This window comes from Opisthocomus hoazin, unplaced genomic scaffold (assembly GCF_030867145.1).
Source record: "Opisthocomus hoazin isolate bOpiHoa1 unplaced genomic scaffold, bOpiHoa1.hap1 HAP1_SCAFFOLD_118, whole genome shotgun sequence".
NCBI classification, from domain to species: domain Eukaryota; kingdom Metazoa; phylum Chordata; class Aves; order Opisthocomiformes; family Opisthocomidae; genus Opisthocomus; species Opisthocomus hoazin.
In genome coordinates this window covers 35,576-61,825 of record NW_027448931.1, presented here as the reverse complement: position 1 = coordinate 61,825, position 26,250 = coordinate 35,576, and the positions used below count along the sequence as shown (strand labels likewise).

At 62.0% G+C, this 26,250-nt stretch overlaps 4 protein-coding genes across 6 annotated transcripts in view; 1 reads left to right on the top strand and 3 right to left on the bottom strand.

Annotated features, from left to right (window-relative positions):
- On the bottom strand, positions 1-5,462 carry LOC142359829 (uncharacterized). The gene is given in 7 exon segments (XM_075412197.1): positions 1-299; positions 875-1,023; positions 1,248-2,035; positions 2,037-3,514; positions 3,950-4,024; positions 4,363-4,479; positions 5,246-5,462. Coding segments are annotated over 6 exon segments (2,823 nt in total). The 5' UTR covers positions 4,397-4,479; positions 5,246-5,462.
- An 85-nt stretch (positions 5,463-5,547) lies between these two features.
- On the top strand, positions 5,548-21,729 carry LOC142359841 (uncharacterized). Of its 3 annotated transcripts, XM_075412231.1 has the most exons (6): positions 5,548-5,613; positions 6,978-7,105; positions 7,848-9,164; positions 18,259-18,458; positions 18,679-18,882; positions 19,160-21,729. In XM_075412231.1, exons 2-6 carry the CDS (start codon positions 7,015-7,017, stop codon positions 19,994-19,996), a joined length of 2,649 nt encoding a protein of 882 aa, XP_075268346.1. In that variant the 5' UTR covers positions 5,548-5,613; positions 6,978-7,014; the 3' UTR covers positions 19,997-21,729. The 3 variants fall into 3 exon arrangements, with proteins under 3 accessions (XP_075268346.1, XP_075268345.1, XP_075268344.1); XM_075412229.1 differs by lacking the exons at positions 5,548-5,613; positions 6,978-7,105; positions 7,848-9,164 and adding exons at positions 12,056-12,159; positions 13,573-13,681; positions 14,019-14,093; positions 15,803-16,030 and having other exon boundaries at positions 17,988-21,729; XM_075412230.1 differs by lacking the exons at positions 18,259-18,458; positions 18,679-18,882; positions 19,160-21,729 and having other exon boundaries at positions 5,562-5,610; positions 7,848-10,398.
- Positions 21,730-22,238: 509 nt separating this feature from the next.
- LOC142359828 (uncharacterized) lies at positions 22,239-25,056 on the bottom strand. Its single transcript, XM_075412196.1, has 3 exons — positions 25,053-25,056; positions 24,654-24,835; positions 22,239-23,052 (listed from the first exon to the last, which is right to left on the bottom strand). The coding sequence occupies exons 1-3, from the start codon at positions 25,054-25,056 to the stop codon at positions 22,243-22,245; spliced, it is 996 nt and encodes a 331-aa protein (XP_075268311.1). The 3' UTR covers positions 22,239-22,242.
- Positions 25,057-25,103: 47 nt separating this feature from the next.
- LOC104327445 (epithelial discoidin domain-containing receptor 1-like) overlaps positions 25,104-26,250 on the bottom strand; it is a 23,306-nt gene continuing 22,159 nt past the window's right edge. The window contains 1 exon segment of the mRNA XM_075412194.1: positions 25,104-25,256. Coding sequence (XP_075268309.1) covers positions 25,104-25,256 — 153 coding nt within the window.

Sequence of the window (26,250 nt, the reverse complement as noted above, 5' to 3'; positions counted from 1 at the left end):
TCAGACGAGCTCCGGGGGACGCCGCAGGAGACAGGGACGTGGAAATGTCCCCGAGTCCCTCATGGTGGCTCCGGGGCGGGCAGAGGGCAACGCGGCGGCTGGGGAAAAACCCCATTTTTGCCGTTTTTTCTCCCAAAAATGCTCCGAGGTGGGAGGAGAAGGTGGGATCCGGATGGGGGTGATGATGTTGACCGTGATCCGATGGGCGAGGTGGGGAGATGTTTTGGGAGGACACCGACGATGGACGTGGGGACGGGGAGTGGGGGGACTGGGATGGAGGTCGGGGTCCCGGTAAGGAGCTGGGGGGACGCCGAGGGGGAGCACCCAGTGTCGGCGGCGAGGTGATTAATTAGCCACGAAGGTTGAACGACTCCCGGTGGGAACCAGGCCCTCCCCAACGCTTTGAGGTCAGCCCAGGTTGGGTGGTGGGCGAGCGGCTGGGGAGGATAGAGGAGGGGCCACGGTCTGGATTGGAGAAGCTCCCTCATCCCCTAATTAGGGAGATCATTAATTAGCCACCAAGGCTGAACGGCTCCAGGTGGGAAGAAGCAGCTCCCCCAACGATGGGTCTTTGAGGTCAACTCCAGTTGGGTGTTGGGCGAGCGGCTGGGGAGGTCAGGGGCAGGGGGGGGGAGGAGGGAGGTGGGGCCGTGGTCTGGATTGGAGAAGCTCCCTCATCCCCTAATTAGGGAGATCATTAATTACCCACGAAGGCTGAACGGCTCCAGGTGGGAACAAGCCCCCCCAAACGATGGGTCTTTGAGGTCAACCCAGGATGGGTGTTGGGCGAGTGGCTGGGAGGTCGGGAAGGAGGATGGAGCCACGGAATGACGGGGGACTTTCCCATCCTCTAATTAGAGAGATCATTAATTACCCATGAAGCCTGAATGGCCCTGGGTAGGAACAAGCCCCCCCCCACCCCAACGATGGGTCTTGGAGGCCAACTCCAGTTGGGTGTTGGGCGAGCGGTTGGGGAGGTTGGGAAGGAGAATGGAGCCACGGAATGATGGGGGACGTTCCCATCTAATTAGAGAGATCATTAATTACCCATGAAGGCCAAAGGGCAGGGACACGCTCCCCCCCCAACGATGGGTCTTGGAGGCCAACTCCAGTTGGGTGTTGGGCGAGCTGCTGGGGAGGTCGGGAAGGAGGACGGAGCCACGGAATGACGGGGGACGTTCCCATCTAATTAGATTATTAATTAACCATCAAGCCCAGATGGCTCTGGGCAGGGACACGCTCCCCACCCCAACGATGGGTCTTGGAGGCCAACTCCAGTTGGGTGTTGGGCGAGCGGCTGGGGAGGTTCAGGAGGACGACGGAGCCCCGGCCAGGGCCGGGCCCCGCTCAGTTGATGAGGGAGGAGGTCTGGGGCCCCGAGGCGGGCGCCGAGGGGAAGGACGGGTGGGGGAAGGCGCGGGCCGGGAACGAGAGGGCCCACGCAGCTCCAGGGGGAGCCGGAGAGGGGAGGGATGGGCAGCGGCGAGGGGGAGGTGGGGAAGGAGGCCAGCGAGGGGATGGGGGCCGCCGAGCCGCCCAACGGCGGGGAGAAGGGGGCGCCGGAGAAGGCGCCGGAGGCCGGGACGGGGCTGGCGGCAGCGGCGGTGGCTTTGGGCTTGTCCCCGGCGTGGGTGCGTTGGTGGCGGTTGAGGTGGGAGCTGCGGCTGAAGCACTTCCCGCACTCGGGGCACTTGTAGGGCTTCTCGCCGGTGTGGACGCGGTGGTGGATGGTGAGCTCGGAGCGTTGGATGAAGCTCTTGCCGCACTCGGGGCACTGGTAGGGCTTCTCGCCGAGGTGGATGCGTTGGTGCTTGATGAGGTTGGAGGAGACGCTGAAGCATTTGCCGCAGACGTCGCACTTGTAGGGCTTCTCGCCGGTGTGCATCCGGCGGTGCTTGGTGAGGTCCGACTTCTGGATGAAGCCCTTCCCGCAGTCGGGGCACTTGTAGGGCTTCTCGCCGAGGTGGGTCCGTTGATGCTTGATGAGGTTGGAGCGGACGCTGAAGCTCTTCCCGCACTCCCCGCACTTGTAGGGGCTTCTCGCCCGTGTGCATCCGGCGATGCTTCACCAGCGCCGAATTCTGCCCGAAGCTCTTCCCGCACTCGGGGCAGGTGTAGGGCTTCTCCCCCGTCTGCGTCCCTTGGTGCTTGACGTTCTCCGCCCGGTACGTGAAGCTCTTCCCACACTCGCTGCACTTGTGGGTCCTCTCCGGCGCCGGACGCGCACGGGGACCCCAAAGAAAGCTCTTCCCGCAGTCGGCGCACTTACACGGCCGTTCGGCGCCGGTCAAGAGCCGCCGGCGTTTGTTGGAGGCCGAGAAGCTCTTCCCGCAATCGGCGCATTGGCAAGGTTGCTCGGCGCCGGTGTGGACGCGTCGGTGCCTCTCCAGGTGGGAACTCTGGGAGAAGCTCTTCCCGCAGTCGCCGCAGCGGTAGGGCTTCTCGCCGGCGTGGATGCGCCGGTGGCGGTCGAGGTGGGAGCTCCAGGCGAAGCTCTTCCCGCAGTCGCCGCATTGGTAGGGTTTGCCGGCGGCGTGGCTCCGTTGGTGCTGGAGCAACGCAGCGTTCAAGCCAAAGCCCTTCCCGCACTCGCCGCACTTGTAGGGTTTCTCGCCGGCGTGGGCGCGGCGCCGGTGCTTGGCCAACGCCGCGCTCTTGGCGAAGCCCTTCCCGCATTCGCCGCACCGTGACGGCTTCTCCTCGGGGGTCTCGGCGCCGTCGGCGGCGCGCGGCGCCGGGCGACGACCGCAATCGGCGCAACGGCAGGCGGGTTGGCCGGCGGCGGCGTGGGTGCGGCGGTGCCGGTCGAGGTGGGAGCTCCAACTGAAGCTCTTCCCGCATTCGGGGCAGGCGTAGGGTTTTTCGCCGGTGTGGATCCGGCGGTGCCGCTCCAGGTGGGAATTCCAGTTGAAGCCCTTCCCGCAGTCACCGCATTTGTAGGGTTTCTCCTCCAGGTGCAGCTTTTGGTGCTTCACCAACCCGGCGCCCGCCGGGAACGTCTTCCCGCAGACGCCGCATTGGCAAGGCGCCGCGCCGGCGTGGACCCGTTGATGTTGGATGAAGGCCGACCCAACGCCGAAGGTCTTGCCGCAGTCGGGGCACTCGTAGGGTTTCTCGCCGGCGTGCCGGCGTTGGTGGGTGACGAGGGTTGAGCTGAGCCGGAAAGATTTGCCGCATTCGGGGCATTGGTGGGGTCGTTCGGTCGCCGCGCGCCGGCGTTTGTTGAAGGCCGAGGCGAAGGCCAACGCTTTGCCGCAGTCGTGGCAGCGGCCGTGGCCGAGGAAGCTCCGCGGGGGGAATTTCTTGAAGCTCCGGTGGCTCGATTTCGCCTGGCGCTTGCCGGGCGGTTTTCTGGGTGGGTTCTCCGGTTTTTGGGTGCCGTCGTTGGGCTTCGGGCTCTCCCCACCGGCGGGGCCAGGTCCTTTCGGCTTCCCCGCCGGCGTTGCTTCAGCGTCGACCTTCTCCGGCTCGCTCGGCAGCGGGTCTTCTTCGTTCTCGCTCAACAAACCATCATCTACGGCGGCAGGGGGGATAAAAAGGGGGGGTGAGGATCGACCCCCGCCGCCAAAAACCCAACCGGTTGGCCACCCGCGTCCCTCCCGGCGTCGCGGCGGCCACGGCCGGCGCCATCCCACTCCCCTCCACCCAACGAACTCATGGTTTTAGGACTTCCAAGACGCTCTTGGTCATCGCCGGCACCCGCCCGGCGGTGGGTCTTCTTCGTTCTCGCTCAACAACCCATCGTCTACGGCGCCGGGGGGGATAAAAAGGGGGGGTGAGGATCGACCCCCGACGCCGAAAACCCAACCGGTTGGCCGCCCGCGTCCTCCCGGCGTCGCGGCGGCCGCGGCCGGCGCCATCCCGCTCCCTTCCACCCAACAAACTCATGGTTTTAGGACTTCCAAGACGCTCTTGGTCATCGCCGGCACCCGCCCCGGCGCCGACTTACCGGCCGCCAGCCCCCTCCTCCGGTGCGACTCGGCGAAGGCGGTGATCCGCGGCCAACTGATGGCGATTTCCTCGGCTGCGGGAGAGAGGCGGACGCCGATTTCACCTCTTTTTGACCCCCAAAAATATGAATTCCAACGCCACCACGGGGATGGCCCCAAAAATACGAATTCCAACCCCGAAATGGGGACGGCCAAGCGCATCGGCGCCGCGAAACCGCGGTCGGAGACGGCGCCCGGGTTCAACCCCCACCCCCCACCCCAGGCTCTATTTGAGCCCAATCGCGGCGGTTTTGGCGTTTTTCAGCCCAGCCGCTAATTGATTGATTAATTAATGATTAATTAATGATTAATTAATTCTGGAATAATCGTAAATTAGGGAGAAATTAAGGGGGGGGGGGATGAGAAGGCTCACCCAGGGAGATGACGCTCTCGTAGCTCTCCTGCATCTCGTCCCGGTGGTCCCGGCTCGTCGGGGGGGGGTCGGGGGTTCCCGGCTCGTCCCGGGGGGTCGGGGGGGGGTCCCCAATCCCTACAACGCAAACGGTTCCAGTTCAGGTACTGGGGTTGACTGGGAGACCCCCCAAATTGGGGGCATCCCCCACCTCCCCATGATGTAAGGACCACGCGGCGGATCCCCGCGTCGCCCCGGGAGGGTCGCGGGGTGGCAATGGGTGCTGGGGTGCCACCCCCCCACCCAGACCCCCCCAGGGGTTTTTTTTTGGGGGTGCTTCACCCCAAAGCACCCCCAGCCCCGACCCCCCCCCCCTCCCTGATCCCTCCCTGAGTGGGGGCACTGAAATAGGGGGTGGGGTGACCCCGGGGAGCGGGGGAGGGGCTGGGGGGGGGCGATGCAAGCGAGGGGGAGGGAAGGGGGTGGAATTAAAGGGGGGGGGGCCACGGGAATATAATGGGGGGGGGTAAAATGCAACGGGGCTGGGGGGGGGGAATGAAAATCGCGGCTGGAAGGGGGGGGATTTGGGGGGGGGTAGAGGCGGGGGGGGCAGTGGGAATATGGGGGGGCAATGGGAATATGGGGGGCAATGGGAATGTGGGGGGGTAAGGGGGGGGTGGGGAGGGTAAGGGGAGGGGGTTTGGGGGGGAACGCGGCTGGATGGGGGGGGTGAGCGAGGCGGAGGCGGAGGGAAAATAGGAGGGGGGGGACGAGGATGGGGACCCCCCTCAACCTCTCCGGGGGGGTCTGGGGGGGGCGTTGGGGCGCGGCCAGGTGGGGTGTGCCCCCCCCTTCCCCCCCCCCCAATCCCCGGGGTCTCCCCCTTCCCCTCCCCCCCCGTTACCTGGTACCGGAGGGATGCGGAGATGCCGGAGCAGCGGGGGGGGGGGGGATTTAAAAGGTGGGGGGGGAGGGGGATTTAAAGGGGGGGGGGGATTTAAGGGTGGGGGTTGGGGGGGGGAGAAGCCCCGAGGGTGGGGGGCGGCGGGGCTGTTGCACGCCGGGCTCGCTGAGCCCGGACACACAGGAAGGGGATGGAGCAACCGGGACCGGGGAAAGGAGGGGGGGGGCCCCCCCCTTAGACAGGAAGGGGAAGGGGGGGGGGGGGGGGGGGGTTAAGGGGAAAGGGGGGGTTGGGGGGGGGGAATACACGGCCACGAGCTGAAAGGCGCCGGGACCGAAAGGAGCGGAGTCAGCGCAGCCGCCTTTGTGGTTGTTTTTTGGGGAGGGGGGGGGGTTAGGGGGGGTGGGGGAGGGGGGGTCGCGTTGTCGTCGTGTTTCCCACCCCCCCACCCCCCCCCCCACCAAGCTGGGGGTGGCAGGTAGCGGAGAGCCCCCCCCCCCCCCCGCCCCATTCCCCCCCCCCCCCCGGCGCCGCCCGGCTTTGTCCCCGATCGGGGGGGTGGGGGGGGGGTCCCCTTGATCCTCGGTGGGGAGCGGGGGTGGGGGGGTCTGGGGGGGGTCCCCGCCATCCCGTATAGAGCCGGTGGGGAGGGGAATGGGGGTCCGGGGGGGGTCCCCTCCATCCCGTATAGGCCCGGTGGGGCTGGGGGCCCCCCTCCCTCCCATAGGGACCCGGTGGGGAGTGGGAATGGGGGGCTGGGAATGGGGGGCCAGGGGGGGTCCCCTCCTTTCCTTATGAGCCTGGTGGGATGTGGGGATGGGGGGGGGTTGGGAATGGGGGGTCCAGGGGGTCCCCTCCATCCCGTATTGGCCTGGTGGGGAGGGGAATGGGGGGCCGGGGGGGTCCCCTCCATCCTGTATTGACCCAGTGGGGAGCGGGGATGGGGGGGCCAGGGGGGTCCCCTCTTTTCCTTATGGGCCTGGTGGGGAGTGAGGATGGGGGGGGGGCTGGGAATGGGGGCCAGGGGGTCCCCACCATCCCCTATAGAGCTGGTGGGGAGGGGAATGGGGGTCCGGGGGGGTCCCCACCATCCCGTATAGAGCCGGTGGGGAGCGGGGATGTGGGGCTGGGAATGGGGGGCCAGGGGGTCCCCTCTATCCCGTATAGACCCGGTGGGGAGGGAAATGGGGGTCTGGGGGGGTCCTCACCATCCTGTATTGACCCAGTGGGGTGTAGGGATGGGGGTCTGGGGGGGTCCCCTCCATCCTTTATTGGCCTGGTGGGGAGGGAAATGGGGGTCCGGGGGGGTCCCCTCCATCCCTATGGGCCTGGGGGGGAGTGGGGATGGGGGGCCGGGAATGGGGGTCCAGGGGGCTCCCCTCCATCCCATATAGATCTGGTGGGGTGGGGGGCTCGGGGGGTCCCTTCCGTCCCACACCACCCCAGTGGGGAGCGGGGATGGGGGGACCGGGGGGTCTCCTCCACCTCCTGCTGCCCCTGGGGTGCCCAGCGTGGTCCTACGCTGGCCCCCACCGTCACCCACCAGGACCCACCACCCCACACTGGCCTTGGGTGTCCCCCCCCGAACGCCGGTGTCACCCATGGGGACGGGCCACAACCCAGGACCCCAAAACTCTTCCTCACGCTGGGACCCCTGAACCCCAACTTTCACCGAGAGGCCAGCGATGCTTTCGGGGTGCGGGAGGGTGACGGGGTGCTCTCGCCCTTCCAGGGTCCCCGTGTCACCGAGGGAGGGGCGGAAGCGGGCGATGGATCCCTGGGGGGCTGCAGAGCCAGAGCAGACGGCGCTTTTTGGGGGCGACGGGGAGGAGGACGCCTACGACCCCCTGGTGATGCAGAGTAAGTGAGGAAGATGGCGGTGGGGGGGGGGATCCTTGTTGACCTCCGGCCTTGGGAAGGGGATGGAGACCCCCCCATGGGCATCTCGGGGTGTCCACCCCTAGATGGAACCCACATCCTTGGTCCTGCGTCCCAAGGACGTGCTGAGAAGCTCATAGCTATGGGGTACACCAGCCCAACCCTCTTGATGGTCCCATGGGAAGGGGGGTCTTCAACCCAAGGACATGCCCAGAAGCTCATAGTTATGGGGTACACCAGCCCAACCCTCTTGATGGTCCCATGGGAAGGGGGGTCTTCAACCCAAGGACGTGCCGAGAAGCTCATAGCTATGGGGTGCACCAACCCAACCCTCTTGATGGTCGCAAGGGAAGGGGGTCTTCATCTCAAGGCCATGCCGGGGAAGGGGGTCTTCATCCCAAGGCCGTGCCGAGAAGCTCATAGCTATGGGGTACACCAGCCCAACCCTCTTGATGGTCCCATGGGGAGGGGGTCTTCACCCCAAGGACGTGCTGAGAAGCTCATAGCTATGGAGTGCACCAACCCAACCCTCTTGACGGTCCGATGGGAAGGGGGTCTTCATCTCAAGGCCGTGCTGGGGAAGGGGGTCTTCATGCCAAGGCCGTGCCAAGAAGCTCAAAGTTATGGGGTACACCAACCCAACCTTCTTGATGGTCCTATTGGAAGGGGGTCTTCATCCCAGTTCTTCCCCCCTGGGCTTGACCACCCCTCTCTGCTCTCCCAGGGACACCGAGCGACCCAGAGCCGGACCCCCCGCTGGCGGGCGACCCCGAGATCGTCGAGCTGGATCCGACCGCCTTCTTGGGTCACCCCGAGGAGGAGCCGCCCGGCGACCGGAGCCCGCCGCACGAGACCCTCCGTTGGACCGTGGTCCAGCAGATCGACTCCCCCGGCGCGGCCGGAGGTCGCCGGGGCGGTAAAACCGGCTCGGGAGCCGGTTCCTTCTCCGATTTCCCCAGCATCATCGTCTTGCAGAAGACCTACGAGTGCGGCGAGTGCGGCAAGACCTTCAGCTGCAGCTCCCACTTCGGCAAACACCGGCGGACCCACACCGGCGAGCGACCCTACCGCTGCCTCCACTGCGGCAAGACCTTCAACGTCAGCTCCAACCTCTACCGGCACCAACGGGCTCATGCCGCCGAGAGGCCCCGCCCACCAGCACCGCCGCCGCCGCGTGGTTTGCCGTACAAATGCGAGGAGTGCGGGAAGAGTTTTCGGCGCAACAAGGAGCTGGTGACCCACCAACGGTCGCACACCGGCCGCCTCCCCTTCCAGTGTGGCCATTGCGGCAAGAGCTTCAGTTGGAGCTCCCACTTTGACCGGCACCAACGCGTCCACACCGGCGAGAAGCCCTACCAGTGCCCGGAGTGCGGCAAGCGGTTCAGCCGCAGCTCCCACCTCTACCGGCACCAACGCACCCACGCCGGCGGGCGCTCCTACATCTGCACCTACTGCGGGCGGAGTTTCGGCAGCACCCTCCACTTTGACCGCCACCAACGCACCCACACCGGTCAACGACCCTACAAGTGCACCTTGTGCCGGAAGAGTTTCGGCGACGGGCCGGCGTTGGTCAAGCACCAACGCCTTCACTTGGGCGACGGCCCTTTCCGTTGCGAAGAGTGCGGTAAAGCCTTCGGCGCCCGCGCGCAGTACGCCCGGCATCGGCGTAGCCTCCACGGCGGCGGCGGCGGCGGCGTGGAGAAACCGTATCGTTGCGGCGATTGCGGGAAGAGTTTCTCCTGGAGCTCCCATTGGGAACGGCACCAACGCATCCACACCGGCGAACGGCCCTACCAGTGCGGGGACTGCGGCAAACGTTTCGGCAGGACCTCCCACCTCTACCGGCATCAACGTACCCACGCCGGTGGCCAACCCCACGTCTGCGCCGACTGCGGGAAGAGCTTCAACAGCACCCTCCACTTCCACAAGCACCAACGGGCTCACGCCGGGCCCCGGCACGCCTGCCCCGACTGCGGCAAGGCGTTTGCCGACGGTTCGGCGTTGGCCAAGCACCGGCGGGCGCACGCCGGCGAGAAGCCTTTCCCGTGCCCGCGGTGCGGCCGGCGTTTCGGCGTCGGCGCCCACCTGCGCCGGCATCTCCGGAGCCACGGCGAGGAGGAGACACCGGAGGAGCCGACGCCCCGTTAAGCGGGGAGAAAGGGCTGGGGGGGGGGACACACACACGTAGGGTTGACACCCACCCCCACCCCAGGTGGCTCCTGTCCCCCCCACCCCGTGCGCGATGGGTGCCGCGGGGTTGGGCGCTCCCAAGCTGGTGATGGGTGGCACCAACCCCGGCCCCGAGGACGTAGTTTTCGTAGGGTAGAGTAGGAAGGTAGGGTAGATAGGGGAGGATGGAGATGGGGCTGGGGGTGGGGGGCACCCGCGTGGGATTTGAGGGGTGGGGGGGGTCCCCTTCGACAAGTCAGACCCAACCCTGCCAACGGCCATCGGGACAACCCAACCGCGCTCTTCCTCCACGCGTGGTCCCCGGGAGAAACCAACCTTCCGTGGGTGTTGGGGAGCCGGCGGCAAGCAGCCGGGGAGGCGCCGAGTGGTTGGGGGTGGCAAGATCCCACCGGCTCCTTGCCAATCTCGGAGAGACCATCTGCGCCCCGAAATATCTAAGGTGGCTTCATCCCTTGACCATCCCACCTCCCAGCCTTGACCAACACCCAAAGCCCGACCCCCCCCAACCGCTCTCAGGGGCGCGGTGACGCCAACCACCTCCCGAATGACGCTGTTTTGGGGTGAAATATCCCCATTTTGAGGGGCTTTGTTGTGAAGAAACAAGCCTGGGTGGCCACCCCCACCCACCACCAACCACGTGTCGCCGTTCGGCTTCAGCGCGCGTCGATTATTTAACGTATTTATTGTATTTATTGAGCGGGAGCCCACCAGCGGTTGGAGGAACCCAACGCGTTGGGTTGAGCTGGAGGCCGTTGGGGACAGGAGGTGGGACCAAGGGTGGGTTTGGCCCCGAGCTGGCGCGGGGACATCTGTTTCGGTTCTTCGATCAACCCCACGCGTGCGAGGAGCTCATGGTGGGAACCCGCCGGTGACGGAGAGGAGGTGGCACCACCCATGGCTGGAAGGAAATCCCCGGGAGATCACGGGGAGGGTCACCTCCAGGTATCTCCCAGCTGAAAAGAGGTGGACCCTTGGGGTGGGCTTCAGGGACGGGAGCAGGGCACAAATCCGGGGGGTTCCTGGCGGTTTCGGGGTGGCGGTCGTGCCGGGTCCATCTCTTCCCAAGAGGAGCAGGAGCTGTCTTTGTATGGTCAATAAAAATAGCTTAGTGCAAAACCCAGTGGGTGGCTTCTTCTCCTCGGAGGAGCCGTGAATCCCAGCTCCTCCTGTGGTTTGGGGGTCACCTCGGGTGGGGGGGGCGGCCAAATACACCCAACCCCAAATCCCCAAAAGCCTTCTGCCTTCATTGGGTCCAGGAGGATCTCCAAGGAGGAAGATCCTCTGCCTTCATTGGGTCCAGGAGGATCTCCAAGGAGGAAGATCCTCCGGCTTCAGTAAGTCCAAAGAGGATCTCCAAGGGGGAAGATCCTCTGCCTTGAGTAGGTCCAGAGAGGATCTCCAAGGGGGAAGATCCTCTGCCTTCATTGGGTACAAGGATGATCTCCAAGGAGGATCTCCTTGGGCATCTTGGGCAACTCCTTTGGCAACAATTTGGGGATCTCCATGGGCAACTCCTTGGGAAAAAACTTGGGCATCTCCTTTGGCATCTCCTTGGGCAACTCCTTGGGCAACAAACAACCTGGGCATCTCCATGGGCAACTCCTTGGGCATCTCCTTGAGCATCTCCTTGGGCAACAAACAACATGGGCATCTCCCTGGGCATCAGCCAACTTGGGCATCTCCATTGGCAACTCCTCGGGAAAAAACTTGGGCATCTCCTTGGGCATCTCCTTGGGCATCTCCTTGGGCAACAACCAACTTGGGCATCTCCTTGGGCAACAACTTGAGCATCTCCTTGGACAACAACTTGGGCATCTCCTTGGGCAACTCTTTGGGCATCTCCATGTGCAACAACCAACTTGGGCATCTCCTTGGGCATCTCCTTGGGCATATCTTTGGGTAACAACTTGGGCATCTCCTTGGGCAGCTCCTTGGGTAACAAACAACATGGGCATCTCCCTGGGCATCAACCAACTTGGGCACCTCCATGGGCAACTCCTTGGGCAAATCCATGGGCAACTCCATGGGCAACAACCAACTTGGGCATCTCCTTGGGCATCTCCTTTGGCATCTCCTTGGGCAACAACCAACCTGAGCATGTCCTTGGGCAACACTTTGGGCATCTCCATGGGCGACAACCAACTTGGGCATCTCCTTGGGCATCTCCATGGGCATCTCCATGGGCATCTCCATGGGTGACAACCAAGTTGAGCATCACCTTGGGCATCCTGGGCACCTCCTGGGCAAGGGGGGCCCCACCAGTAACCCCTGAGGGTACATTTGCCCCCCCCCCCCCGCCCTCCAACTGATGAATTTGGGGCTCCGGCCCCCCACATTTGACCCCCCCTCCCCTTAGAGGGTCTCCACGGGACAGAGTCGGGGTGCAGAGGGCAGTGGGGTGACCCCCCCCCCAGCATCCTTCACTGGAGATTCTCCAATGTCTACTCGAGGGGTTGAGCTCCCATGGCTTGGGGGGGCGCCCCCCCCCCAGCATCCTTCACTGAAGATTCTCCAGTGTCTACTAGAGGGGCTGAGCTCCCATGGGGTGGCGGGGGCACCGGTGGGGGAGATTGGGGGGGAACTGGGATCTGGGGAGGGATCGGTGGAGTGGGGGGGGTTAAGGGGGGGGTGAACCGGAGGCGGGGGCCGCTAGAGGGCCCTGGCAGGAGGAGGAGGAGGAGGAGGAGGAGGAGGAGGAGGAGGAGGAGGAGGCGGCTTCACTGTATCCGGGTCACACCGGGAGCCGCCCCCACCGGGACCGGTGCTCGGCGAGAGGAGTCCCCGGAGCTTGGGGGGGACCCCCGGGAACCCCCGTTGTGGGCCCCCCCCCCCCCACAACTCCGCAGGTAACTTAGGGGGGGGGGTTCCCCCCATATCCCCCCGCCCCGGGGTGGTCGCTGGTGGGGTCTCCCTCCTCCTCCCCCCCCATCCCCCGGCTGGGGACCCCAAAATCTGGAAGGGGGGGGATGTTTTTAGGGGAGGGGGCAGCGGTGGGAGGCTGTGGGTACCCCAAAGATTGGGGGGGGCAGATTCTGGGCACCCCAAAAACGTTTGAGCATCCCCTGGGTACCCCGAAAAGCAGGGTGCATCCCCCGGGCACCCCAAAAATCGTGTGAGCATCTCCTGGGCACCCCGAAGTGCAGGCACGTCCCCATGGCACCCTAAAAAGCGGGGTGCACCCCTGAGCACCCCAAAAAGTGGGTGAAGAGCCCCTGGGGACCCCAAAAATCGTGTGAGCATCCCCTGGGCACCCCAAAAAGTGGGTGAAGAACCCCTGGGGACCACAAAAATAATTTGAGCATCCCTGTAGCACCCCAAAAAGTGCATGAGCAGCCCCTGGGCACCCCAAAGAGAAGGGTTTATCCCCATGGCACCCCAAAAATCACGTGAGCATCCCCTGAGCACCCCAAAGAGCATCCACGTCCCCTGGTACCCCGAAAAACAGGGTACATCCCCTGGGCACCCCGAAGAGCAGTCACGTCCCCTGAGCACCCCAAAAAGTGGGTGAAGAGCCCCTAGGGACCCCAAAAAGTGTGTGAGCATCCCCTGGGCACCCCAAAGAGTAGGCACAACCCCATGGCACCCTAAAAAGCGGGGTACATCCCCTGGGCACCCCAAAAAGTGGGTGAAGAACCCCTGGGGACCACAAAAATTGTTTGAGCATGCCCGTAGCACCCCAAAAAGTGCATGAGCAGCCCCTGAGTATCCCGAAGAGCAGGCACGTCCCCATGGCACCCTAAAAAGTGGGGTACATCCCTTGGGCACCCCAAAAAGTGGGTGAAGAACCCCTGGAGACCCCCAAAATCGTTTGAGCATGCCCGTAGCACCCCAAAAAGTGCATGAGCAGCCCCTGGGTACCCCAAAAATCGTGTGAGCATCCCCTGGGCACCCCAAAAAGTGGGTGAAGAGCCCCTGAGCACCCCGAAGAGCAGGCACGTCCCCATGGCACCCTAAAAAGCGGGGGTACATCCCTTGGGCACCCCAAAAAGTGGGTGAAGAGCCCCTGGGGACACCAAAAATCGTGTGAGCATCCCCAGAGCACCCCAAAAAGCGGGGTGCATCCCCATGGCCCCCCCCAAAAAGCCGTCACAGGGCACGCGGCTGCTGACACCCTGGGGATCGGGGTGCACAGCCCTGGAAAATTTGGGGTGCAAGGGGGGGGGGGGCACCCAGAGACCCTGACACCATCCGCACCATAGAGAAAAGGGGGGGGATATTGGGGTGCTAACGGGGATGGGGGGGGTCTCTTGCTGTTGCAGGGGTCGGGCTTTTGGTTGTGGGGTGACGCCGCCCAGCTGGGACCCCCAGCACCCCCCAATTTTTTGGGGGTCACCATGCAGGAGAACTACGAGAACGTGATTTCCTTGGGTAAGGGGCATGGGGGGGGGGGGGGACCCCGGGAAGTCCCGATTTGAGGGGGGGTCGGGGTCATTTTGGGGGTCCTCAGCACCTCGTGTGGGTTGGGGACACTGTCACGATTTGGGGGGGGGGGCCCGCAAGCACCCCGTGGCCTTCAGGATGGGGGTTGGGGGGGGTCGGGTACCGCCCGCTGCCTCAGTTTCCCCAGTTCGAGGTTTTGCCCAAATTTGGAGCGTTTCGCCCCGAAACGGAGGGGGTTTTGGGGGGGAAATGGGGGGAAATGGGGGTGCCGGAGCCCGTCACCGGGGTGTCCGGGCGCCTGAGGACCCGACCTTCTTCCCGGCAGCCGAGGAGATCGCGATCAGCTGGCCCCGCATCACCGCCTTCGCCGAGTCCCACCGCAGGCGGGGGCTGGTGTCCGGTGAGTCGGGGGGGGCTCCGGGGGGGACCCCGACTTTGGGGGGAGTCCGCGGGGTTTTGGGGACGCCACAAATTTGGGTGGATTCGTTAGGGTTTTGGGGAAATCCTCAAATTTGGGAGAATTAATTGGGTTTGGGGAACTCCTCAAAATTTGGGTGAATTCCTTAGGTTTTTGGGGAACCTCAAAATCTGGGTGAATTCCTTCGGGTTTGGGGGACTCTCCAAATTTGGGAGAATTCCTTGGGCTTTGAGGATCTCATAAATTTGGGTGAATTCCTTAGGATTTTTGGGGGAACCTCAAAATTTGGGAGAATTCCTTAGGTTTTTGGGGACCTTGAAAATTGGGTGAATTCCTTAGGTTTTTGGGGACCCCCCAAATTTTCACAAATTCCTTAGGAATTGAGGACCCCGTAAATTTGGGAGAATTCCTTGGGATTTTTGGGGGAACCTCAAAATTTGGGTGAATTCCTTAGGATTTTGGGGACCTTGAAAATTGGGTGAATTGCTTAGGTTTTTGGGGACCCCCCAAATTTTCACAAATTCCTTAGGAATTGAGGACCCCGTAAATTTGGGAGAATTCCTTGGGATTTTTGGGGGAACCTCAAAATTTGGGTGAATTCTTTACGTTTTTGGGGACCTTAAAAATTGGGTGAATTCCTTGGTTTTGAGGATCCCGTAAATTTGGGTGAATTCCTTAGGATTTTTTGGAACCCCTCAAATTTGTGAGAATTCCTTAGGAATTGAGGACCCCGTAAATTTGGGAGAATTCCTTAGGTTTTTGTGGAACCTCAAAATTTGGGTGAATTCCTTAGGATTTTGGGGACCTTAAAAATTGGGTGAATTCTTTGGGTTTTGAGGATCCTGTAAATGTGGGTGAATTTCTTAGGATTTTGGGGACCTTGAAAATTGGATGGATTCCTTGGGTTTTGAGGATTCCATAAATTTGGGTGAATTCCTTAGGATTTTTGGGAACCTCTCAAATTTGGGAGAATTACTTAGTTTTCTGGGGAGACCCCAATTTGGGTGAATTCCTTAGGATTTTGGGGACCTTGAAAATTGGGTGAATTCTTTGGGTTTTGAGGATCCCATAAATTTGGGGTGAATTGTTTAGGATTTTGGGGACTCCCCAAATTTGGGAGAATTCCTTAGGATTTGCGGGCCCCGTAAATTTGGGTGAATTCCTTAGGATTTTGGGGGGAACCTCAAAATTTGAGAGAATTCCTTAGGTTTTTGGGGAACTTAAAATTGGGTGAATTCCTTGAATTTTGAGGATCCCGTAAATTTGGGAGAATTCCTTAGGATTTGAGGACTCCATAAATTGGGGTAATTCCTTCGGATTTTGGGGGAACTTAAAAATTTGGAGAATCCCTTAGGTTTTTGGGGATCCCCCCAAATTTTTACAAATTCCTTAGGTTTTGAGGACCCATCCAAATTTGGGTGAATTCCTTAGATTTTTGGGGACCCCTCAAATTTGGATGAACCCCTTAGTTTTTTTGGAGACCCCTCAATTTGGGTGAATTCCTTAGGATTCTAGGACCCTGCAACTTGGGGTGAATTCCTTAGGATTTCTGGGAACCCCTCAAATTTGGAAGAATTCCTTAGGATCTGAGGACCCCTCAAATTGGGGTGAATTCCTTCGGATTTTTGGGGGAACCTCCAAATTGGGGTGAATCCCTCGGGTTTTTGGGAGTCTGACGGCGTTTCTTCCAGGCGTGGAAGCGGAGGGCGAGCAGGGTCAACCGGAGCCCACCCAGGTCCAACCCTCGGCGGGGGCCGGCTCCAGTGATGGGGGGGCGAACCCCGATTTACGCCGGCAGCTGGGCCTGATCCTGCAGACGGCCGGGAGGACCCAGGTGGAGAAGATGCTGCGGGAGCTCGTGAGGGAGCAGGGGCAGGGGGGGAAGCGCCGGAACCGCAAGAAACCACCCAAGGATGGAGGTAAATTTGGGGGGCCACCTTCCCAAGACCTTCCCCAAGACCATCCCAAGACCCTTCCCAAGACCCTCAACCATTCTGGGGTCATCCCGTGGGACGTGGGGTGGGGGCAGCTTTGGGCACTTGGTTTTCATAGAATCATGGAATGGGTTGGGTTGGAAGAGACCCTTGAAGGGTCCTCAGCTTTGATGGAACCTCATCTACACCATGAGCAGGGACATCTCCAACCAGATCAGGTTGCTCAAAGCCCTCTCCATAGTCACGGAAGAATCTGGGTTGGAAGGGACCTTTGAAGGGTCCTCACCTACTCCATGAGCAAGGACATCTCCAACCAGATCAGGTTGCTCAAAGCCTTGTCCATAGCATCATAGAAGAGTCTGGGTTGGAAGAGACCTTTGAAGGCTCCTCAGCTTTGATGGGACCTCATCTACAGCATGAGCAGGGACATCTCCAACCAGATCAGGTTGCTCAAAGCCCCGTCCAACCTGGCCTTGAACACTTCCAGGGATGGGGCATCTCCAGCCTCTTTGGGCAACCTCTTCCAGTGTCTCACCACCCTCGCCATGAAGAATTTCTTCCTTAGATCTTGCCCGAATTTCTCTTTTTTTGCCTTAAAACCATTCCCCCCTCGCCCTGTCACTACGGGTCCTATCAAAAACTGAAGGGCCACCATGAGGTCTCTTGGAGCCTTCTCCTCTCCAGGCTGACCAACCCCAACTCTCTCAGCCTCTCGTCATAGCAGAGGTGTCTCAGCCCTTGGGTCATCTTCGTGGCTTCCTCTGGACCCGCTCTACCAGGTCCTTCTTGTCCTGAGGAGCCCTGGACGTGGGTCTCCAGGTGGGGTCTCACCAGAGTAGAGGGGGAGCATCGCTGCTGGGTCATGTTGAGCTTCTCATCAACCGAGTCCTTCTCCACCCTCCATCCCTTCATCCCCCCAACCCATGTCCACATCTGGGGTTGCCCTGACCTGGGTGCAGGACCTTGCACTTGGCCTGGTTGAACCTCATGAGGTCCCTCTGAATGGATCCCTTCCCTCCAGTGCATTAACCACCCCCCTTGGCTTGGGGTCACCTCCACAGAGCATCAACCACCCCCCTTGGCTTGGGGTCACCTCCAAACGTGCTGAGGGTGCCCTCGGCCCCACCATCTATGTGGTTGATGAAGATATGGAACAGTACTGGTCCTAGTACGTACCCCTGAGGGACACCACTGGTCAGTGGTCTCCATCCAGACGTGGAGCCGTTGACCACGATGCTCCAGATGCCACCACCCTCCACCCCGGAGTGACACCACCGGTCAGTGTTCTCCATCCAGACGTGGAGCCGTTGACCACGATGCTCCAGATGCCACCACCCTCCACCCCGGAGTGACACCACTGGTCAGTGTTCTCCATCCAGACGTGGAGCCGTTGACCACGATGCTCCAGATGCCACCACCCTCCATCCCGGAGTGACACCACTGGTCAGTGTTCTCCATCCAGACGTGGAGCCGTTGACCACGATGCTCCAGATGCCACCACCCTCCACCCCGGAGTGACACCACTGGTCAGTGGTCTCCATCCAGACGTGGAGCCGTTGACCACGATGCTCCAGATGCCACCACCCCCCCCAATTCCTGATCCACCCAACGGTCCGGCCATTGACTCCGTCCACCTGAGAGAGGAGGACGTGGTGGAGGACCATGTCAATGGGACGATGGTGGCACGTGGAGGGCACGGACAGTGTCCATGATGGCCGTGATGTCACCTACCCTCCGACGTGCCGGTGGCCGGGGTGGTGAGACCATGGCGCCATCAACCCCACATCTCTCCAACTTAGAAGGTCGTTGGGGGACACCACGTCCAAGGTCTTGTTGAGCTTCTAGATGACGTTAGATGACGTTTCCCATGTTGGGGGGCTCAAAATTAATTTTAGGGGGGTGTTGCCCCGGGGGTCACTCATGGTTCTTCACCGCGGTGCAGGTGCCGGCACCGGGAGCGGGACGGAGGACGACGCGGCGCCGCGGGACGGCGAGGAGACGGCGCCGGAAGACGCCGATCAACGCCGAGACGAGGGGCGAGCGGGCGAACCCCCCGCCACCGGTAAAACCACCGGGGGCAAGAAGGTCGCGGCGTCGGCGTCGCCCCGGGGCGGTTGCGCCGCGTGCGGGACGCGGAACCCGGCCAAACCGCGGCGTTGCGCCGAGTGCGGACGCCGGTGCCGGCAACCGGACCGCGGCGCGGAAGAAACCGCACCGGTGCGGGGATTGCGGGAAAGGGTTCAGCCGCGGGTCCAACCTCGCCCAGCACCGGCGAATCCACACCGGCGAGCGGCCGCACCGTTGCGGCGACTGCGGCAAAGGCTTCATCCAACGCTCCGACCTGGAGCGGCACCGGCGCGTGCACACCGGCGAGCGGCCGTACCCGTGCGGCGACTGCGGCAAACGCTTCAGCGTCAGCTCCCACCTCGACCGGCATCGCCGGACCCACGCCGGCGGCCCGGTCCGCCCGCCCAACCCCGTCCTCGACCTCCGCCGCCGGACGGCTCACCGGCTCCTCACCGCTGCGCCGAATGCGGCAAGACCTTCGCCCAACGCTCCGCCTTGGCCAAACACCGCAAGACGCACGGCGGCGAGCGGCCTCACCGCTGCGGCGACTGCGGGAAGAGCTTCAGCCGCGGTCCAACCTCACCCAACACCGGCGCATCCACACCGGCGAGCGGCCCTTCGCCTGCGCCGACTGCGGCAAAGGCTTCATCCAACGCTCCGACCTGGAACGTCACCAACGCGTCCACACCGGCGAACGCCCCTACGCCTGCGCCGAATGCGGGAAGAGCTTCAGCGTCAGCTCCCACCTCGACCGCCACCAGAAGATCCACGCGGCCGAACGGGCGGCGTATCGTTGTCCTGAACATCTCGCCGGCTTCTTGGCCGCCCACCGGCACGGCCGCCTCTTCCGCTGCGCCCAGTGCGGGCGGTGTTTCGCTCAAGGGGCCGCTTTGCTCAAGCACCAACGCGCCCACGGCGCCGGGGGGGACGGCGGGGCAGCCCCCAGCCTGCCCGGATTGCGGGGAAGAACCGGGCCGGCGCGGTTGGGTCGCGTCCGCCTGTGGTCAACAGTGGACGGGTTGCGGGAGGGGAGCGGATGGCGGCGAGACGGCGGCGGTGGAAAAACCGTACAAGTGCGGGGAGTGCGGGAAGGGCTTTGGGCAACGCTCGGCGCTGGTGAAGCATCGCCGGATCCACACCGGCGAGAAACCCTACGCCTGCGGTGACTGCGGGAAGGGCTTCATCCAGAAGTCGGACCTGACCATCCACCGCCGGATGCACACCGGCGAGAAGCCCTACCGCTGCGGCGAGTGCGGCAAGTGCTTCAGCGTCTCCTCCAACCTCCTCACCCACCAACGCACCCACCTCGGCGAGAAGCCCTACCGCTGCCCGGAGTGCGGCAAGAGCTTCATCCAACGCTCCGAGCTCACCATCCACCACCGCGTCCACACCGGCGAGAAGCCCTACAAGTGCCCCGAGTGCGGGAAGTGCTTCAGCCGCAGCTCCCACCTCAACCGCCACCAACGCACCCACGCCGGGGACAAGCCCAAAGCCACCGCCGCCGCCGCCAGCCCCGTCCCGGCCTCCGGCGCCTTCTCCAGCGCCGCCTTCTCCCCGCCGTTGGGTGGTTTGGCGGCCTCCTTCCCCTCCTCCCCATCGCCGCTGCCCATCCCTCCCCTCTCCAGCTCCCCCTTGGAGCTGCCCTGGGCCCTCTCGTTCCCGGCCCGCGCCTTCCCCCCACCCGTCCTTCCCCTCGGCGCCCGCCTCGGGGCCCCAGACCTCCTCCCTCATCAACTGAGCGGGGCCCGGCCCTGGCCGGGGCTCCGTCGTCCTCCTGAACCTCCCCAGCCGCTCGCCCAACACCCAACCGGAGTTGGCCTCCAAGACCCATCGTTGGGGTGGGGAGCGTGTCCCTGCCCAGAGCCATCTGGGCTTGATGGTTAATTAATAATCTAATTAGATGGGAACATCCCCCATCATTTGGTGGCTCTGTCCTCCTTCCCGACCTCCCCAGCCGCTCGCCCAACACCCAACTGGAGTTGGCCTCCAAGACCCATCGTTGAGGGGTGAGCGTGTCCCTGCCCTTCGGCCTTCATGGGTAATTAATGATCTCTCTAATTAGATGGGAACGTCCCCCGTCATTTGGTGGCTCCATCCTCCTTCCCAACCTCCCCAACCACTCGCCCAATACCCAACTGGAGTTGGCCTCCAAGTCCCATCGTTGGGGGGGAACACTTGTCCCTGCCCAGAGCCGTTTGGGCTTCATGGTTAATTAATAATCTAATTAGAGGATGGGAAGGTCCCCATCATTCCGTGGCTCCATCCTCCTTCCTGACCTCCCCAGCCGCTCGCCCAACACCCAACTGGAGTTGGCCTCCAAGACCCATCGTTGGGGTGGGGAGCGTGTCCCTGCCCAGAGCCATCTGGGCTTGATGGTTAATTAATAATCTAATTAGATGGGAACATCCCCCATCATTTGGTGGCTCCATTCTCCTTCCCGACCTCTCCAGCCGCTCGCTCAACACCCAACTGGAGTTGGCCTCCAAGACCCATCGTTGAGGGGGGAGCGTTGTCCCTGCCCTTCGGCCTTCATGGGTAATTAATGATCTCTCTAATTAGATGGGAACATCCCCCATCATTTGGTGGCTCCATTCTCCTTCCCAACCTCCCCAGCCGCTCGCCCAACACCCAACCGGAGTTGACCTCCAAGACCCATCGTTGGGGGGGAGACACTTGTTCCTGCCCACAGCTGTTTGGGCTTCACAGCTAATTAATGATCCTTCTAATTAGAGGATGGGAAGGTCCCCATCATTCCGTGGCTCCATCCTCCTTCCTGACCTCCCCAGCCGCTCGCCCAACACCCAACTGGAGTCGACCTCAAAGACCCATCGTTGGGGGGGGCTTCTTTTTCTCAGCTCAATCCATTCAGCCTTGGTGGCTAATTAATGATCTCCCTAATTAGGGGATGAGGGAGCTTCTCCAACCCAGACCATGGCCCCACCTTCCCCCCCCCCCCCACCTCCCCAGCCGCTCACCCAACACCCAACTGGAGTTGGCCTCAAAGACCCATCCTTGGGGGAGCTGCTGCTTCCCACCTGGAGCCATTCAGGCTTTGTGGCTAATTAATGATCTCCCTAATTAGGAGATGAGGGAGCTTCTCCAACCCAGATCATGGCCACCACCTCCCTCCTCCCCCCCCCGCAGCCGCTCACCCCAACACCCAACTGGAGTTGGCCTCCAAGACCCATCTTCAGGGGTCTTCTTCTTCCCAGCTTGATCCATTCAGCCTTGGTGGCTAATTAACAAGCTAATTAGGGATCAGGGGACCTCCCCCTTTCCATTTTTAACCCTTTTAACCAAATGACCGCCTTTTCACAGCGGGTAGACGCAGCCACCGTCCCCATGACCCAAGGGGGAGACAGCACCCACCGCCACCCCTCGGCTTTTGGGGCAGAGAGGAGCAAACCCAATCAATTTCCCACCTAATTAAGACACTTTTTAATGAACTTCCCCCCCCCCCCTTCCTCCTCCCACTGTGTTTTAAAGCCCCGCCGAGCACGACCCAAAATTTACCAAATCCTAGGCAGGAACTGGTCAAAAACGGAAGCAGAAAAGGGGTTTTTGGGGTTTTTTCCCCCATTTTTTGCTCAGTTTTGCTCTTTCGGGGCCGATTATTTTGGGGGGGGGGGGGGGGGGGGTGGGGGGGGTTGGTCCCGTCCGCATTCGATGGGGAAAATTATTTTGTTTGGGATTTTTTTCCTGCTGTCATGTGTCTCGTGCGGGGTTTTTCGGCGCAGCCGGGCGGCAACGACGCTCCCCAAGTGCCATTATCGGGGTGAAAAACCCCAGATTTGGGTAAAAAAAAAAAAAAACTGTTTTCAGCTTTTTTTTAAAAAGAAAAATTCTCTTTTTTTTCGGGTTTTGGTACTTTTGTGACTTTGTATCCCAGCGGCGCCTCCGAGCCGGGTTCAATAAAGAGAAACCGGGCGCCCGAGCGCGTCCCGCGGCCGAATCGGGGTGAAAAATGATGTTTTTCTGCCTAAAATAGCGGGTTTTTTTCATTCATGGCATCGGTGCCCGCCCTGAAACGGCGTCTCCGCCCCTCCCCCAGCCTGGAAATTGGGGCAAAACCTCTGGAAAATCCAATTTTTCTCACGTGCCAACAAAGACCCAGCAGCGACTCACGTTAATTAACAGCAATTATTAAATAACCTCCAAACGGCCTTAAATAACCCCCAATTAAATAAACATAAATAACCGGCAATTAAATAACCGCGGAATAAATACAATAAATAAATACTCGGGGGGGGGGGGGGGGGTGAGGTGAGCAGCCCCGAGGTTGGGTGAGGGGCACCCATGGGTGCTGGGGGCAGCCCCGAAAGTGAGGTAGGGGTACCCATAGGTGCTGAATGCCCCCCCAAAGTGCGCGATGAGGGGCACCCATGGGTGCTGGGTGCCGTCACAGGCCTAAGGCCGGGGTGACGGGCGCTGTAGTGCGTCCCTGGGGTGCCGGGGTGACGCCCCGAGGGTGAGGTGAGGAGCACCCATGGGTGCGTGGTGCTCAGTCCAGCGTGTCGGGTGCAGCCCTGAGGTCGTGGCGGGGGTGCTGGGTGCCACCCCGAGGGTCCCGGGTGCCCCCTCAGCGGGCGGGTACCTCCAGCCGTGCAGTTGTGGGGCCGCAGGGCAGGGGACAGCAGCAGGCGGGGGCAAGAGGCACCCATGGGTGCTGCCGGGGTCCCTGCCAGCGTCGCACCGGGCGTCGAGGTTGGCGTGGCAGTCCTGAGCAGAGCTCCGTCCCCGGGCAGGGATGTCACGGCGGGCGTCGCGGGTGTCACCGTGGGTGCCTCGAGGGTCGCGACGGGTGCTTCGGGTGTCACGACGGGTGCTTCGGGCGTCGTGTCGCCGGGCGCGCTGTACACCTGGGCGCTCACCACGGCCAAGAGCAGCACCAGGAGCCGCTTCGCCGCGTTCGGCTCCTCCGGCGGGGGCGGCCGCCGCACCTGGGGGGCAACAAAATGGGGTAAGAACCCACCTGTCTGGAGCAAATACCCCCCTCGGGGCAAATATCTCGTCCTGGGGGCAAGTAACTCCCTGATGAGGCTTAGGGAACCCATCCAAGGGTAAACCCTCCCGACCCTGCTTAGCTTCCAGAAGGGTAGCTGGGGTAATTACCCCCCCCTTGGGGCAAATAAATCCCCCCCGGGGGCAAGTAATCCCTACCCCTGGGGCAAATACACCCCTGGGGCAACTAACTACCCCCCAAGGGCAAATAACTCCCCCTGAGCGGGGTTAGGGAACCCATCCAAGGGCAAACCCCCCTGATCCTGCTTAGCTTCCAGAAGGGTAGCTGGGGTAATTACCCCCCTTGGGGCAAATCACACAAATAACTCCCCCCCAAGGGCAAATAAACTCTTCCCTGGGCAAATAACTTCCACCCTTGGGGTAAATACACCCCCCCCGGGGCAAATAACTCTCCAGGAGCAGGGTTAGGGAACCCATCCAAGGGCAACCCCTCCCGACCCTGCTTAGCTTCCAGAAGGGTAACAGGGGCAAACCCCCCCCCCCCCCCCCCCCGGGGCAAATAAATTCCCCCCCGGGGCAAATAACTCCCCATGAGTAGGGCTAGGGAACCCATCCAAGGGTAATCCCCCCGACCCTGCTTTGCTTCCAGAAGGGTAACAGAGGTGTAATACCCCCCTGGGGCAAATAAATTACCCTCAAGGAGCAAATAACTTCCACCTCCAGGGCAAATACAGCCCCCTGAGGCAACTAACTACCCCCCCCAAGGGCAAATAACTCTCACCCATGGGGCAAATACACCCCCCCCCCGGGGCAAATAACTCCCCCTGAGCATGGTGAGGTAACCCATCCAAGGGCAGCCCTGCCCGACCCTGCTTAGCTTCCAGAATGGTAACAGGGGCAATACCCCCTTGGAACAAATAAATTCCCCCAAGGGGCAAATAACTTCCACCCTGGGGCAATTAACTACCCCCAAGGGCAAATAACTTCCACCCTTGGGGTAAATACACCCCCCAGGGCAAATAACTCCCCCTGAGCAGGGTTAGGGAACCCATCCAAGGGCAACCCCTCCCGACCCTGCTTAGCTTCCAGAAGGGTAACAGGGGCAATACCCCCCCCTTGGGCAATTAACCCCCCACAAGAGGCAAATAACTTCCACCCCTGGGGCAATTAACTATCCCCAAGGGCAAATAACTTCCACTCTTGGGGTAAATACACCCCCCCGGGGCAAATAACTCTCCAGGAGCAGGGTTAGGAAACCCATCCAAGGGCAACCCCTCCCGACCCTGCTTAGCTTCCGGAAGGGTAACAGGGGCAAACCCCCCCGGGGGCAAATAAACACGGCCGGGGGGGTGGGAAATACCACCCCGGGGGGGAGGAATTCACCCCCAGGTCCCTCCCCCGGGCAGCAGGTGGGGGTGAGTCAGGCGTGGCGGGGGGGGGGGGAGAGGAAGTGACTCACCCCCCCCTTCCCCTCCGGCAAATGGGCCTGACCCTGCCCGCCGCAGCAGACGCACGGAGTGGGGGTGGACGGAACCACCTCAGACACGGGGGGGGGGGGGGGGGGGGGGTCGGTACTCACAACGGGCGGGTAAAGGACTCGCCGGTGCCGGCGGCGGGGCCTGGGCGGGCAGCTCGCCCCTACCGGAGGCTCGAAGGTGAAATACCGGGGTGGGGAAGGGCTGAGGCCACCGGGGAACCCCTCGGGTGACCCCAACCCCGCCCGGGACCCGACGAAGCTGTCGCCGCCATCGTCATCTTCATCTCACAAAATGGCGGCCGGGGGCGGTGCTCTTATGGCGGCGGAGAAGCCACGCCCCCGGAGAGCTGGGTCCCGCCCGCGACCCCGCCCCCTAGCCGCTCCCATTGGCTGCGGGACGCGGAGGGGGCGGGGTCCGGCGGGGATTCCCCGCCCGCCCCCGCGGGGTGTATAGGGGGGCTCTAGGGGGTCTATGGGGGTCCATAGGGGGCTATAGGTGACCCATAGCGGTATATAATGGTCTATAGGGGGCTAGGGGAGTAGTATGGGCTGTCAGGGGGCCCTATAGGGGGCGAGGGGCGCTCTATAGGGGCGGCAGTGGGGGGTCCAGGGGGGTATAGGTGATGTATAGGGGCTATAGGGGCTACATGGGGAGGTATGGGGGGGTTTAGGTGGCATATAGGAGCCATAGCAGTATATAATGGTCTATAGGGGGCTAGGGGAGTTGTATAGGGGTCTAGGGGGGCTCTATAGGGGCGGCAGTAGGGGGTCCAGGGGGGTATAGGGGATGTATAGGGGCTATAGGAGCTATATAGGGGCTATAGGGGCTACATGAGGAGGTATGGGGGGGTTTAGGTGGTATATAGGAGCCATAGCAGTATATAATGGTCTATAGGGGGCTAGGGGAGTTGTATAGGGGTCTAGGGGGGCTCTATAGGGGCGGCAGTAGGGGGTCCAGGGGGGTATAGGTGATGTATAGGGGCTATAGGGGCTACATGGGGAGGTATGGGGGGGTTTAGGTGGCATATAGGAGCCATAGCAGTATATAATGGTCTATAGGGGGCTAGGGGAGTTGTATAGGGGTCTAGGGGGGCTCTATAGGGGCGGCAGTAGGGGGTCCAGGGGGGGTATAGGGGATGTATAGGGGCTATAGGAGCTATATAGGGGCTATAGGGGCTACATGAGGAGGTATGGGGGGGTTTAGGTGGCATATAGGAGCCATAGCAGTATATAATGGTCTATAGGGGGCTAGGGGAGTTGTATAGGGGTCTAGGGGGGCTCTATAGGGGCGGCAGTAGGGGGTCCAGGGGGGTATAGGGGATGTATAGGGGCTATAGGAGCTATATAGGGGCTATAGGGGCTACATGAGGAGGTATGGGGGTGTTTAGGTGGCATATAGGAGCCATAGCAGTATATAATGGTCTATAGGGGGCTAGGGGAGTTGTATAGGGGGCTAGGGGGGCTCTATAGGGGCGGCAGTAGGGGTCCAGGGGGGTATAGGGGATGTATAGGGGCTATAGGAGCTATATAGGGGCTATAGGGGCTACATGAGGAGGTATGGGGGGGTTTAGGTGGCATATAGGAGCCATAGCAGTATATAATGGTCTATAGGGGGCTAGGGGAGTGGTATAGGGGTTTAGGAGGGCTATATAGGGGCGGCAGTAGGGGGTCCAGGGGGGTATAGGGGATGTATAGGGGA